General features: G+C 45.5%; 1 protein-coding gene across 2 annotated transcripts in view; it reads left to right on the top strand.

Moving 5' to 3' along the window:
* Positions 1-8,962: 8,962 nt before the first annotated feature.
* Positions 8,963-16,396, top strand: part of LOC115471611 (acylamino-acid-releasing enzyme-like) — a 294,629-nt gene continuing 287,195 nt past the window's right edge. Inside the window, exon 1 of one of the 2 annotated variants that reach the window (XM_030205319.1) lies at positions 8,963-9,102. In XM_030205319.1, coding sequence (XP_030061179.1) covers positions 9,075-9,102 — 28 coding nt within the window. In that variant the 5' untranslated portion in view covers positions 8,963-9,074. The remainder of the gene's footprint in view (positions 9,103-16,396) is intronic. The other variant, XM_030205318.1, reaches the window with a different exon arrangement.

The following is a 16,396-nucleotide window of genomic DNA, read 5'->3' as shown; positions in this document are numbered from 1 at the left end:
TTGTCATTAATGCTAATGGCAATACATCAAGCCATGTATATAATTTTCCCACCATTTCTTTATTGAGAGATTTTAATAAGACTCTCAATTTTGTTTTTAAAATACCATTGTAGCGCTCCACCAAACCATTGGAGGTGGGGCGATACACTGATACTTTCCTGTGTGTTAAACCCATAATCGTTTCCATTTCTTTCAAAATACTGTTATTGAAATGTGTCCCGTTATCAGAAATTATTCTAGATGGACACCCATGTCTTGGCATAATGTGAGTTACCAGGCATTGTACCACCTCATGTGCTGTCTCCCTTTTACATGGAAATGCTTCTATCCACCTTGAGAAAGCATCCACCCAAACTAACAAATATCTTTTTCCCTGCACTGGAACAATCATATCAGTGAAATCAATGTACCATTCTTTTGCTGGGCCTTCTGGTATTGGAAGTGTCCCAGGCGATATTTTAGGACCTCTTTTAGGTATGTTAATATTACATACCATGCAATTCTGCACAACCTGTTGAATCAGGTTATCAATTTTCAAAGTCCAAAATCTTTGCTCAAATTGTTGTTTCATTGTTTCCTTATTCCAATGCATGGTTGCATGCCACCCAGTCAATACCTTAATCGCCTGGCTCATTGGCATGCAAGGTAATCCTTCTTCTTCATTAAACCATTCACTTCCCAATTTCATACATCCTTTCTTCAACCATTTTTCACTTTCCTGTCCCTCCGGCTGCCACATTTCAATCTTATCTACATTCGTAAGTGGCCCTTCCTGTGTCTGTCTAGTATTATACAAAATCTTTTCACTTTGCTTAACCACCTCCGTTGCTGCTGCATCAGCCATTGCATTACCTTGTGCCTCAAAGGTTGGCCTTTCAGTGTGGGCCGGGGTCCACACAACTGCCGTTTTTCTACCTTCATGTTCCCTTCTTGCCAAAATTTCAAACAGCAAATTCCAATATGTGTAATGTTGTAAATTTTTACCTGCACTAGTTATCATCCCCCTACGTTGCCATTTTAATATATGATACTGTAGTGAACTTGCAACGTAACCACTATCAGTATATATGGTGACATTTTGAGTCATATCAGTTTGTTGTAAGGCCGTAATAACGGCCAAAAGTTCAGCATGCTGTGCAGTATGGTCAGAAGGGGTTTTATATTGTACTTGTGTTATCTTTGTTAGATTCTCATCCACCTGCACGCAGGCAAAGCCTGCAACAGTCCTTTCACAAGCTCCATCTGTAAACCATATCAACCCATTAGATAAGGGTTCAAAAGTAAGACAGTGAAATGTAGGGATTTCTATAGTATCGATCTCACCCTCTTGATCGACAGGAAAAAGCAGATCTATCTTATTTCTCTGATCTTTGGTTAATGGTATTATTCTTGTATCTTGTCCTAAAAGTACTGCTTGATATTTTCCAAATCTAGTGGCTGTCAATGCCGTTTGGCTAGGGCTCAACAGCGTTTTAATCGTGTGGTTGGTATGTATTATAATAGGAACAAAAGGCATTTGTGCCCTCCATTTGCCTACCGCAGCCACAATAGCAGTCAATAACTTTGGTATTTCTTTCATTCCCTTTTCCACATAATTAAAAGAGCCTGACAAAAAAGCTACTGGTGTATTTACTTCATTATTTTGATTAATCATGGCTACCCAACTGTTTCCCATGTCTTTTACCCATAGATGCACAGGTGATTGTATATCTATTACTGCTAAGGGTCCTGGGGATAACAAATCCCTCACAATCTTAGCCAGTACTATCTTATCCTGCTCGTCCGACACAATCAGAGTATTCTTTGGTGTGGCTGCGGGCAGTTTCAAATGTTTATAAAGTCTCATTACTTTTTGTGTATAATTTGGTATCCATTGTCTGCAGTAATTTAACATTCCCAAAACAGTACGTAACTGGGTAACTGTTTGCGGTACCGGGGTTTCATTTAAAATAGATATAACTTCCGGTATAATGACCTTATGTTCTGCTGAAACATTTTGTCCTAAAAAGGTGACAGTAGACTGAGCTATAACACATTTCTCCTTATTACATTTATATCCTAACTCTCCTAACAACAAAAATAATTTTCTAGTCCATTCTAGGCATTCTGCTTCAGTCTCAGCAGACAGTAGAATATCATCTACATAGACAAACAATGACACCGTGTCAGGCAATTGACTCCTGAAATCCTTTAAATCCATCATTAGTTGTTTCGAGAATACCGATGGACTATCAGTAAAGCCTTGCGGCATCCTAGTCCACCGGTATGCCTCATTCTGTACTATAAATGACGTTAAATCCCTAGACTCTGGATGAAGAGGTATTGAAAAGAATGCATTAGACAAGTCAATGACAGTATTGTACGCATATATATTCTGGGTATGCAAAAGAGTAGCGGGGTTCGCACAAATCGGAAATTGATTTTTTGTAACCTCATTTAGCTCTCTTAAATCATGTACTATCCTTAAATTGTTTTCCCCTTTCGGGACCGGAAACAATGGGGTATTGTACGGGGATACTGAAGGTTCAATAATACCACATTTCAATAATTTACCAATGTGTTCCAGGGTTTTGGATACTAATTTAGGTCGTATGGGGTAAGGGTCTTGCTTCGGCCCCTGTGCCCCTTCTATTAATTCTATCTTATGGGGTTTTGCATTTACGGCTAGTCCATATGGTGACTCACTTGTACTCCAAATATGTTGCGGTAATTTTTCCATAACCCTTACTTTATTTTCATTATTCAACTGTTGGACCATGGTGAGCAAACTTGGTATTTCTTTATCTCCAAAATCTAAACACAGTCCTAATTGAGACAACAAGTCTCTACCACACAAATTTACTGGGCAATCAGGTGCCACTAAGAAGGGTACCACAACCTCCCTTGAACCGTGCGGTTGGCATTCCAGGCGCACCAGAGTCGGTTCCGTTAGCCTTTTTCTTTGTTCTATCCCCGTAAATCCCACTGTTGTTCTATACTGATTTGAAAGCTTAACTCCCTGTGGTTTTGCACATAACACAGAGGTACTCGCCCCTGTATCTATCAAAAATCTCACAGGAGTTTCATATTTTCCAATTGTCAATGTAATAAAGGGCTCCCTTGTGTCTAACCTGAAAATCATTCCCTCTTCCTGACACGGGTCCGCTTCCAGTCAATAGCATTGGTCTGGAATATTCTGCCAAGTTGGAAAGGCATTCACAGTACCCTGTCCCTGTACTGCTGCCCCTGGTCCCTGTGATTGCGTCGCCGGCTGCTGTATTGCAGTCTGCGGGGCACTCGCAGGTATCCCTACTACTTGTGGCATTAATCCTTGCTGCGTCTGCATTTGTACTTGGGGCATTCCTGTATTCTGATAACATTCTGAGGCATAGTGACCGTATTGCTGACATCTCCAACATTGTACATGTGCCCTTCTATTAGGTGATGGTCCTGATCCTTGCATCCCTCGACCTCTACCCCTTCCTCTAACCATGCCTCGTCCCCTTGGTTGGTACGGCCGGCTATATCCCGGTTGTACATAGTAAATGACCTGTGGAGGTGAGGCAGAGGGCGTTACCATTGTTTCTTGTTTTTTGTTTCTATCCTGTTCTTTGCTTTCCAAATCCTTTAACTGCATAATCATTAACTTAGAAGTTAATTTAGCATGTTCTTTCTGAGGGGTCTCTATCATTTTACGATGCACATTACTAAAATGCATCAATGTCTCTCTTATTTCTGGCCACGGCTTTGAGGACAGGGCAATGACAGCGTCTAAATTTTTACGCATATTATCAGGCAGTGTGGACATAAATAGGTGTAAAAATACTGCTACATTATGGTCCACATCCGCATCTTGCCCTGTTTGAGCCTTATACAAATTTATACATTTTGTCAAATGCGCCGAAAAATCAGTTTTAGGGTCCCATTTATTTGCCGTTATGGCTGAAAAATCAATCGGGGTTGGATACATCACATGCAGTGCTGCAGAAAGAGTAGCCTTAATATCTCCTACATATACATCCCCATCTGCTGTGTGTGACATCAAACGCTGATACCCGCATTGTACCGCAAGCTGAGGTATACTGACTCCCGATGCCGCACACAGAGCTTTAAAATCCCCAATAGTTAATTGAGTTCCTGCTGTTGCCTGTTCTATTCCATCTAACCACATACGGGCTCCCTTCACTATACTGGGAATTTTTGCAACTAAAGTTGTAACATCTACGGGGGTGTATGGTTTGTAATGGTGTACTCGATTGCCAGCTGCGTCTAAGCGCGTCATAACTGGCATGTGTAAAGCACTACTATCTAAAGCGCCGCAAATCTCCTGTTTACATTCCTCTTCCACCTCTTCTTCAGCCTGTTTTATTTTGTAAAACCAATTGTCCCAGTACTCCAGCCCTGCTTTAATAAAGTCCAGGCTTCCCGCCTTGGGGCAATATTTATTTATTACTTTTGTCAAATTTTGTACGTCCTCATGTGAGGTAGGTCCTCCCTTATCACAGGGGAAAAGGAGGTTTTTAACTTCCAACAGGTTCTTAGTAACTCCCCACCATTCTGCCCCATATTTAGTTTTATCCAATCTCACAAGTTCTGCAGCTACATGGGTTTCCTTAAAAATTGCCTTTGACGGTCTGGGTGTCAATTTGGGCGGTGTTTCCCTGATTTTAGACGTGGGTGTCTGAGGATCCATTTTAAGGGAAGGTTCAGGGGGTGGCTCGGTACATAGCCGAAGCCGTCCCTCAATTTCAAATTGGGTGGCCAAATCATATTGTTCAGAAGTAATTATATCCTTCACATCAGGATATACATTCGGAGCATTGGTCCTAATCTTTCTCTCTTTTTGTTGGACTCGTTTTTGTTCCCTTTTTTGTTCATTCCTGCCCCATTCCCAATCCTTCTCATCCCCTCCCTTTTCACTTTCTGAATCACTGGGGGGGTCATCAAGAGCCGAATACCCAGCACATGGCACAGGGCGCTTTGGCTTTGATTCCTTCATTTTATCAGTCGCCCTTAGGGGGCACAACGTGTCCCTGCTAGATTCATACGACGGGGGATTATTTCTTTTATACATTTCTGCCTCTTGTTGTATCCTATCTACATCAGCATGAAAAAGATCTGCTGCTACAGAAAATAAATTCCAAATTGTAAGATGCTTCTCTAAACTTTTCTGCTTCTTTTTATTTTCTTGTATGTATCTCAGGAGAGATAATAATTTTGGACGATCAAACGATCCATACTGAGACCAGCTCAAAAAAGAATCTTTTGCATCATATTTGACCCATTTCTCATGTGTTTTTTCAATCTGTTTTTTGTCTAATGGGAATAATTCTATGACATGCTGCAAAGGGGTGCATTTTTTTGAACTATCTAAATCTAAATACAAAGTATATACAGGGGGCTTTTCTTTCTTATCTGCCCCTTTCCCTTCCATTTTATTCTAACTATTACAATTTCTCCTATAGAGCCACAACCTACAAAAATATACTAATGCACTTAAACAAAGAAAATATACAAAAAAGAAAACCACAAAGCTAAACAAATATACCGGTAATAAGGCCACAGTGTAAGCTTACTCACGCGTCTTCTTATTTCTCTTTAGCAAGCCCAGGAGTCGTCACCTGTATGTCCACGTCAGTAGGTTGATCACTCCCACATCAGTGGTGCACAGAAATCAAGGCTAGACAACGCTTGCTCTCAAAATCCTGTAAAAAACTTCGTTAACAACAAACACTTAATTTGTCATTCGTCTCGCCTTCTCTTTTCCGTGTGCGGCATAAATCTTCCGTCCTGCCGCGGTCGCCACTTTGAAGAAAAGGCTAGACGAATTTCATATTCAATATAAAAAGTTTATTCTTAGTTCAGAATTTACTGAATAGCATCAATGGGCTATTCAGGAAGCATTGTATAAGCAATATACAAGTCAGAATGCTTAAACAAGCAATGTACAGGCAAAGAAGTCAGAATGCTTAATACACAGATTTCCCGTTGGTCTTATATAGCATTTTTCTTTGGCATCTGACTAATTCTCATACAACATCCCTGTGCAAGTCTCTGAATACCACAAGCTGTTAATCATGTGCAGAACATGCCGCATCTGCTTCCCCTTATTGCTCCCCCTTCTTTCCCCCAGACTTTCTGGAGCCGTGCCTTTGGCTGATGTTTAATGTCCGTCACATTCTTTTCTCATGCCTCAGGAGGTCTTAGTGTTGACACAGCTTGCTCTGCATGTTCTTTGGAGCCTTCCACTTCCATCTTTCATGCTTTTATTCAACACCCTCCATCCATGTCCAGCAATTCTCCTCCGTCCCCTGCCCTCTGCTCCATGTCCAGCAACTTTCCATTCTCCCCTGCCTTCTCCTCCATCCATCTCCAGCAAATTTCCTTTCTCCCCTGTCCCCTCCATCAATCCCTGTTGTCCAACAATTCTTCTCTCTCCCCTGCCCCCTCCATCAATCCCTGTTGTCCAATAATCCTTCTCTCTCCCCTGCCCATCCTGTTTCTTTCCATCCCCTTCTCTTCCCCTCCCCATTCTATCCAGCGTCTCCCTCCCCCTTCAAAGCATCTCCCAAGAACGACAACGTGGATGCAGCAGCAGCAGCAGCAGCTTACACAGGTTTGCTTGCTGTGTTTGTGAACGACGACAGCTGCGCAGGGGAGTGGAAATGGCTTCCTTACTTACAGACTGTTACAGTGGACTAGATAGGCCTGGCTCACTCCACTCCCAAAGCTGCAGCGGCAAACGGGCGGGAAAGCAGCAAGCAAGCAGCCACGCTGAACTCCGTCCTTCGCTTCCTGAATCCTGCCCTCTCTCTGCGTTCCGCCTTCCTCTGATGTAATTTCCTTTGGGGCGGGCGGGACGCTGAGAGGGCAGGATTCAGGAAGCGAAGGACAGAGTTCAGCGTGGCTGCTTGCTTGCTGCTTTCCTGCCTGCCCGTTCGCTGCTGCGGGAAATAACTCGTCTTTGTCGTCATTGTCATTTGGGGGGGGGCACTGCCCCTCCCGCCCCCCCCCCAGTCTACGCCCATGGAATAACTACAAATTATCTAATAGTGATCTATGAGGATAATGATACGATAATTGTCATCTACATCAACTAATCCTCCTCAATAAAGTATATTGATTTATGTCCAAAAACAATTTTTATTTTATTAATTTTTTATGCATGAAATATCTTGCTTAAAAGGAAGGAAAAAGGCGAATCTGACTCCTTTATCAGGCAGAGCCTGCTGAAAGAGTCAGATGAGGTTTTTTCCCTTCCTTTTTTTGCAAGATATTTAATGCATAAAAAATTAATAAAAGATATATAAAAAATTTGTGTTTTTGGACATATATCAAAATACTTTATTGGGGAGGATTATTTGATGTAGGTAGCAAACAGAATAATCCTTTTGTGCTTCTAAAAGGTAAACTTCTACAAAACAGGTGAAGATGTGATTCCATGTGCCCCACTGAAAGGAGAGTTTAATTCTACTTCCATTGAATTTCAATATATTCCATTATATTTATAACACCAAAGCAGATGACAACAACATTTAAGATGAACCCATCAGGAAACAGGATATCCTCACTGAAATGTGGACATCTCTATTGTTTACAGTGTATTTATTTAGTTTTTAGTGTAGAAAAATGAACACAAAATACAGAGTTTAAAATTGCTGTTTCTACCAGCTATAATAATTTTTAAGCTCTTTTCTTGATATTCAATTGTTATTTAATGTTATTTATATCTACACTAGTAAAAAAGGCCCGTTTCTGCCTGTGATGAAACGGCAAGGGACTCCCTTCCCCTCCCCTTACGCTAGTATCCCTGGTGGTGTAGAGGTACCTGTTCGCTTGTAGTGCTGCTGCTAGCTGCCCTGCTGCATCCTGTGCGAGTCTGGCTCTCGGCGTTTCAAAATGGCCATCGAGAGTTGAAGTCTCGCAAGGCCATTTTGAAACTCCGAGAGCCGGACTCACACAGGATGCAGCAGGGCTAGGGTTACCATATGGCTCCAGAAAAAGTAGGACGGATTGAGCCAGCCGGGTTTTACTTCCATTGCTTTCATTGGAAGTAATTGAGCCAGCCGGGTTTTACTTCCATTGCTTTCAATGGAAGTAATTGAGCCAGCCGGGTTTTACTTCCATTGCTTTCAATGGAAAGCAATGGAAGTAAAACCCGGCTAGCTCAATCCGTCCTCCTTTTTCTGGAGCCATATGGTAACCCTAAGCAGGGCAGCTAGCAGCAGCACTCCGGGCAGGAAAGCGGGGGCTGTTTCTTTCCTGCCCCAGAGCGAACAGGTACATCTAGACCACCAGGGATAGTAGCGTAAGGGGAGGGGAGGTGATGGGGTGAAGAGGGGGTGACCAGGGGTGTGGTGATGGCACGAAAGGGGCGGGGTGATGGGCATGTCCTCGGCAGCAGCGATTTGTTGGACAGGGAGGAGTACCTACTCCTCCCCTTTCTTTCATTTGCGTGTTTGTGTACTTGTCCCGCCCTCGACATCATCACGTGTGACGCGAGGTCGATGCATGGAGACATGGTGAGTGTTCTGGCTTCACCACCATGAACTTACGAACCGGTGTCTGAGTGCCTGCAGACAGTGACGTCAGTGTCCTCAGAACGTTGAGGGTTCGTTTTATTATAGTAGATATGGGAAGCTTTAAAATAAATTTAAAAGCTGTCCATTAAATAAAAAAAAAACACAACAAAAAATACTTTTGTCCTCCACCTTTTATCCACTTGAAACAGCTTTAGAGTTCTTATAGATGGACCAACAATTAAAAAAAACCGACAAAGTGGCTGCAGACGCTCATAGGTTTGCTCGCTTTGTTTTGAGTGAATGGGGATGACGGCTACGCTGGGAAGGGGAAACGTGGACTGTCCTAATTGGCTTCCTTGCTTACAGTTGACTGGATAGGCTCACTTCCACTGCTGTTTATTAAACCTCCTTGTCGAGCTCGACAGAAAGACATAGAGAAGCAAGCTTTCGTCTCTGTGGCGCCCCGCTCTCTTCTTCACTCTGCGCCTATGAATGACGTCAGTCAAAGAGGCAGAGTTTTAGCTGTAGTCCCAGAGCACTTAAGGCACGGAAGAGAGTCAGGGCCGGCCGTATATGACCAGTGGGAGCAATGCACTGCAAGGTAAAACTCAGCGGAAGTTAGTTTTGGACTGGTGAACAAGAAAATAGTGTGAGAGAGAGAAAGGAAATGGTTTCCCAGAGACTAAATTCAGTGTGAGGGGTAATCTGTATTCGGGTGGTTGCAGGCATGCTTTGCAAATTTTTAGATCTGTTGGATGACTGTTTTTCCTCAATTGCCTCCGACTTGATTTGCTTGGCATAGTTCCAGGTTGTACCAAACATGGTTATGTTTAATGAGAATTATGTATTCCTTAAATGGGGCCATCCTAGCAAGGCAAGACCATAAGATAAATTCCAGACCGCTACTGGGGTGTGAAGAGAAGTTGGAGGTAATATTCTGGCAATATTTTGCTAGGTTGTCAATATTAAAAGAAAGGATGGATGTTCTGGGATGTTTTGTGATTATCTGGCTGAGTTGTGCTGTACCTTTCCATTAATTTTGGCAGGCCGGCCACACCTGGGAAGGTTCACCGTTGTTCCAATTCTTATTTGGAGAGATCTTTTATTTGTATTTGATGAAAACATCTTTTATACAATATAAATCAAGATGATGTACAGTAAAAAAAGAACATTAAAAATAAAGGAAAGCAAATCATTCATAAGAGACAGTTACTTACAGGTTCTGCCCCTGTCCCCGCATGCTCTGTCTGTTCCCATCTGCACAAGCCTCAAATGGTTATGATTTTATATTTAAACTAGTAAAGGCCCGTTTCTGACAAATGAAACGGGCGCTAGCAAGGTTTTCCTCGGAGTGTGTATGTTTGAGAGAGGGAATGAGAATCAGAGTGTGTGCCAGGAGCCCATCACTCCCTCCCTCTGAGTCCCAGGGTCGTCCCCCCCCTCCCAGTCACAGGGTCTGTCCGAGTTTCAGGGTCCCCCCCACTCTGTCACTCAGAGTTTGAGTCCCCACCCTCCCATTTCCAGGGCCACCTTCCCTCCCAGTTGAAAAAGCTGTAGACTTGTTTCTGATGGAGCAACAATTTAAAAACGACAATGTGGAGCAGCAGCTGCTAGGTTTGTTTGGTTTAGAGTGTATGGCAATGACTGCAGCCTGGGTGAATAAAGGCAAGCTCCTAAGAGTCTGAGAGGAGTTAATTGTTTTAGTTGCAAGGAGCTGTGCACCCCAGCTGACCTTGTTAATCATCCAGGGCAGAGTTAATTGCTTTACTTGCAAGAAGCTGTGCACCCCAGCTGACCTTGTTAATCACCCAGGGCAACCACTCCAGGTGCCTGAGAAAACTATTATCTCCTTTTCCTTTGTGTACTTGCTAAACCGGATATCTATGCCACCTCAAGTTTCTGGCTGGAGGCTTCAATTAGAACGCTGGAGGTGCCTTTTATATAGAGAGATCATTTTATTAAAGTATAAAAAGAAACAATATTCTGCACAACTGTTGTTTTATAAATCACAAACAATAAAGAAGAAAGGATCAACAAAATCCCTGTCTTCCCTCACAAATATCCCCTCCACATTTGGGAAAACTGAACAAGTCAAACTACTACAGAACGCCATATTGAAAATTAATGTTAACAAAATACCTCGGTCACACACACATGCCAAAAGCATAATAGCTGACCAAAAATGATAAACGTATTACACCAATACCCCAACAAACCACACCAAAGAAATAGAAAGAGATGCTTTTCCTCCTTTACTGTTCAAAATATAAATATCGCACATTCCAGGTATGATGTTAGGGGAGTGCAACTAGGACAACTGCCCCCGGTCAGAGAGAGAGAGAGAACCTATGCCTTCTGGAAGCTGAAGAAGTTATGGCCTAGAAGTGGGCTTTGGGGCGCCCTCACAAATTTCTGCCCTTGGCCCTAGCCATGTCTAACACCAGTGTTGGCAGGATACATATTTCAAATCTGACACATTTTAATAGCAAAATAGAAAATAATTTTGGTCCCAGGCTCTGGTTTCTGTTTCTTTCTTTCTTCTCAACACACTCACCAGGGTCTCCTGCCCATTTGACATTTCTTCTTTCTCCATGAGCACCATCCATCTTCCATTTCTGTGTATCTATCTTTCCCCATGTTCAGCATCTCCTTTCTCTGTGTCTCCTATACATCCCTGTCCAGCATCTCCCCTGTGCCCATCTCCCTGCATTCATAATCACAACTCTATGCCCCTATCCTCTCCCCCTGTGTCCAGCATCACTCCTCTGTGTCCTTATGCCCCCTCCCAAGTCCAGCATCTTCCTTCTATGTTCCTATTGTCCCTCATGTCTAGCAACATACCTTGATGTCCATATACCACCTGCATGCAGCATCTCACCCTCCGGCCCTGCACCTGTCCCTTTCAGTTCCAGCCCTCCTCCCCCTCCCCTCCAGTGCTGCCTGTGTCCCTTTCAGCTCCAGTGCTGCCTCTGTCCCCTTCAGCCCTAGCTCTCCCTCCCTCCCTCCAGCGCTGCCTCTGTCCCCTTCAGCTTCAGGCCTAACCCTCCCTCCTTCCCTCCAGTGCTGCCTCCTGAGCTGCTAAGGAAGTGTTTAGTCATATCACTAAGCTGTCAGTTTTCCCTGAAAGATAATAGTTTCCAACTGTAGTTCTCAAGGAACAGATATAGAGCGGAATAACTAAATGTTTGCTGTCACAGTCATTTTGACCTTGGTCAAAGAAGGAATAGCCAATAAAACCTTCTGAGATATAATCTAAGGCTTTTTGCCACACCAACACACCTACCTAGTAGTGTGGAATATCTATCGTACTGCAGTAGATTCTTCCTGAATGTGTCGAGTAAAGATGCACATTTTTTTTGTTGAAAATGATTTTAGTGTAATGGCTGTAATATTGAAGCCATTTCTGTGACCAGAACTGCATTTTACATGTAGAAATAGGGCTTTCATAAAGCTGACCAGAATATATAGATATTAAAGAAGGCGCAGACATCCTACCTGTTATAAGCATTCCCTCTCTCCAGAGCTGCCTTCCCCCACGTGGATCCGGCATTTTGTTTTCACCGTGAAGAAGACCCCCCCCCATAAGAAGTTGCATCAGAAGGCAGGAGCCAGGAGAGGGAAGGCCCCAGAGCAACAGGTCTGGGTGGAAAATGTAAATATATTTTTACTGCGGTTTTCCATGAGCCCTATCCCTGAGGGAGGGAGGTTGCAAAGGGCAAATGATGGATAATTGGGAAAAATACCAAAGAAACAGTATTATGTGAAGGTGACCTTAGAGGTCAGAGTTGAAGAATACCAGATAAGTAAGAGAGAAAATATAAGGCATTAAGTGATTAAGAACGAATTAACCTTCGTAAATCCCTGAAGACCTATCTCTTCAACAAGGCATACCACAATGATCAATAACTGAAACTGTAACACATCACCACCCCACTTTATATTCTGTATATTCTTTTACTATATCTGCTTGCTTAATTCAACTATGTCCCACTCTATGTAACACCAATTGTATCTTTACTCTGGAATGGCGAATGCTATGATGGAACATTGTGAGCCACATTGAGCCTGCAAATAGGTGGGAAAATGTGGGATACAAATGCAACAAATAAATTGGACAAAATTAAGCTTCAGTATTCTGGCTAAGCACATCTTGTACTAGTAAGATTCTGATAGCTTCCAAAGGAAATAGAGAGAGAGAGAGATTTTATTTTCCTTATAGTAAAATTTGGACTGATATAAATTGGAATTAAAATTTTCTGTAACACTGGGATAAAATAATTTTACCCTAATAAATTTTAGCATTATTATAAAAGAGAAAAACTGAACTCTGGAGTATTTCCTTTGCCAAAAGGGCTTTCTTTCAGTCTTTTTTTTTTTGTTTAGCTTCCCTTTAGAGGCAAAAGGGTTGCTATACAAAACTCTCTTGAACTTTTTAAGTGAGGTTCTGAGTGAAGAGAGAGGGGCGGGCCATTCCAAAGAAACGGTGCTAAGAAATTAATTGCCACTTCCTGGTCAATTCCTAATAAGCTCACTATGGATTTGGAAAAACTAGTCAACGATTATTCAGAGATCAAAGGTGTTGAACAGGAGCTAAGTTTGGTTAGTTTGTGTTGTGGGAAGCTCGGGCTAAACTGCATGTTGTAAGTGCTGGTTAGTGCAGTGGACTTTGATCCTGGGGAACTGAGTTCGATTCCCACTGCAGCTCCTTGTGACTCTGGGCAAGTCACTTAACCCTCCATTCCATTTCATCAAGCAGATCAATCCATAGACTGGTGGGTTGTGTCCATCTACCAGCAGGTGGAGATAGAGAGCAATCTTTTGCCTCCCTATATGTGGTCATGTGCTGCCGGAAACTCCTCAGTATGTTCTCTATCTCAGCAGGTGTGTGGTCGCACAGCAGCAGCATCTCTGGCTAGGTCTCCAAGCCTAATTGTTTAGGTTTTGTTGAGTACCTGGGGTTGAGGGCTCTTCGTGAGCAAGTGCAAACCTGGTGGTGCCAGGTCCCTCCTTTTCTCCCCCCTCCCGCTGGCTCCGTTTAAAAAATAAAATCAGAAAAATAGACATCCTTGAGAGAAAGACGTCCTTGTTTGCAGCTACTCACTGGGACTCCAAATCGTTGCAGCTCGGAGCGAGAAGCAGGTAATTTTACCTTTTACTAGCGGGCAGGGGGTTCCCCGAACGGTCTGCGCTTGGCTATGGCCTCGGATGGCAAGGGCGCGAAAAGATGCTCCCGGAACGCGGTCGCGCACCTAGCGGGAAAGCGGGGGGCCCAAAGGCAGAGTCGCCTTTTTTGGGCGCCCTTTCGGAGTCGGGAGAGTTCCCGGTTTTTCCTCCGGTGCGGCGGCCTTTTCCGCCTTAGGCGCCCATCCCCCGCTGGCCACCCTCCCGGTTGTGACCAGCCACGCTGCTTGGACGGCTTCTTCTTGGGCCGCCCTCGAGGTGGGAGACGTTAACAGCTTGGTCGCCCTTGACTCGGGTGACGGTAAAAAGTTGGTGAAATTAAAGCGCCATTCTTACCGCGCGGCTCCTTCTCGGAGTTTTGCGCCAGATGCCATTTTGGACGCGCAACACGCCTCTCCCCCGCTCTTGGGAGCGCAGATTGAGGGCGCCTCTAGGGCCGCGGCTCAGGCTGCAGAAATGCACAGGCTGGGGGGGGGGGGTTCTCCCCTGAGTTTAGTTTGCTACTGCATCAGGCTTTCCTTATGCAGAACGCTGCCCCTGCTCCCCTCTCTGATAAGGGTGATAAGGTCTCTATGCTCAAACGCCCTTGGGTGGATATTCAGGCCCTAGGGGACTCGGTCTCCTCTGATGTGGATGACGGCAGCGTGTCTGAGTTCTCCCAGAGATCCTTAGCGGACTCTATGGAAGAGACTGATCCTCGCTCGGATGGAGTGGATGACCCCTCTGCAGCGCGGCTTTTTCGCTCAGAGGATTTGCCCAACCTGCTAGTGCTGGCCATGAGCATTTTGAAGATTACCTCTCCGGAGGAAGGCCCTCTCTCAGCCTCTACTGGCTCTGCCATTATGCTGGGAACGAAGCGCCCGCCTAGAACCTTCCACGTTCATGAAGCCATGCAGACCTTAATTTCGGCGCAATGGGATGCCCCTGAAGCGAGCCTGAAAGTAGCCAGGGCTATGTCCCGTCTGTACCCCCTGCCAGAGGGGGAACGGGAAGCCTTTGTCTGGCCCACGGTAGATTCTTTAATCACTGCCGTGACTAAGAAAACGGCGCTGCTGGTGGAAGGTGGCACTGCCCTGAAGTATGCTCAGGACAGGAGAATGGAGGCGGCCTTAAAGTCGTCCTTTGAGGCGGCCGCTCTGCGTTTGCAAGCCTTGGTTTGCGGCTCCTATGTGGCTAGGGCGTGCCTGACTGTTTTCCTTCCTGGAGGGCGGAATGGCCGACCCTGGAGTCGGGCTTGGCATACTTGGCAGACTTGCTGTATGATGTGTTGAGAGCCTTGGCCAAAGGTATGGCCCAGACGGTCTCTGCGCGGCGGTGGCTCTGGCTTAAGCACTGGTGTACTGACCATGCCTCTAAATCTCGCCTAGTCAAGTTGCCTTTTAAAGGCAAGCTGGACAGGATCATGACGGAGCTCGGCACGTCCAAGGGCAAGAGGTTGCCGGAGGTCAGGGCTCGGGCCAGCAGTGCTCGTCCTGGTTCCTCCAAGGGCCGATTCCAGGAAGCCCGTTGGTATCGCCCGGGCAAGTCGGGCTCCTCTGCCTCCTTTTCCTTCAAATGGAACTTCTCCCCCAAGCAGCATTCCTTTTGCAGGGACCGCCGGCCCGGAGGTTTGTCCTCCGGCCCACCCCCAGGGTCGCGTACCCAATGACGGGGACCTGGTCCATGGCCCAGTTCAGATAGGAGGAAGGTTGTCCTCATTCCTGGGCGAGTGGACCAGGGTAACTTCAGACGCTAGGGTTCTGGAGGTCATCAGAGATGGCTACAAGCTGGAGTTCTGCCGGCCCTTGAGAGACGGGTTTGTAAACGCTCCCTGCAAGTCCCAGGTCAAAGAGCTGCCGTGCAGCAGACTTTGAACAACCTGATCCGCCTGGGCGCGGTGGTCCCGGTGCCAGTAGATCAACTTGGCAAGGGGCGTTACTCCATTTACTTTGCGGTGCCAAAGAAAGAAGGTTCTGCTCGGCCTATTCTCGACCTCAAGGGAGTCAGTCGGGCCTTGAAAGTTCGGCACTTCCGGATGGCTGCGGTGAAGAAAGGAGAATTCCTGGCATCCTTGGACATCAAGGAAGCTTACTTACACATTCCCATCTGGCCTCCTCATCAGCGCTTCCTGCGCTTCGCAGTCCTGGGCCGACACTTCCAATTCAGAGCCCTCCCTTTCGGGTTGGCTACGGCTCCGCGGGCCTTCTCCAAAGTGATGGTGGTCATCGCGGCTTACCTACACAAGGAAGGAGTACAAGTCCATCCCTATCTGGACGACTGGTTGATCCGAGCCCCCTCTTATGCAGAGTGTGGGAAGGCTACGGACAGGGTGATCGCTCTTCTGAGTTCCCTGAGATGGGTCATCAACTGGGAGAAAAGCCAGCTGCGCCCGACTCAGTCCCTGGAGTACTTGGGAGTTAGATTCGACACCCTAGTGGGCAGAGTGTTCCTGCCGGACAACCGGAGCGGCAAGCTTCGGGCCCAGGTGGACCAGTTCCTAACAGCCTCCACTCTTGGGACTATGTGCAGCTCTTGGGCTCCATGACGGCCACGATGGAAGTAGTGCCCTGGGCCAGGGCCCATATGAGACCCCTACAGCACTCCCTGCTGCGGCGGTGGACTCCAGTATCGGAAGATTATGCTGTACGCCTTCCCTTGGATCCAACGGTGCGCAAGGCGCTGGGTTGGTGGCTGAGGCCAGACAAGCTGTCCGCAGGAATGCCTCTCACAACCCT

Source organism: Microcaecilia unicolor, chromosome 6 (genome assembly GCF_901765095.1).
Source record: "Microcaecilia unicolor chromosome 6, aMicUni1.1, whole genome shotgun sequence".
Taxonomy (NCBI): Eukaryota; Metazoa; Chordata; class Amphibia; order Gymnophiona; family Siphonopidae; genus Microcaecilia; species Microcaecilia unicolor.
This window is presented reverse-complemented; position numbering and strand designations above follow the sequence as displayed.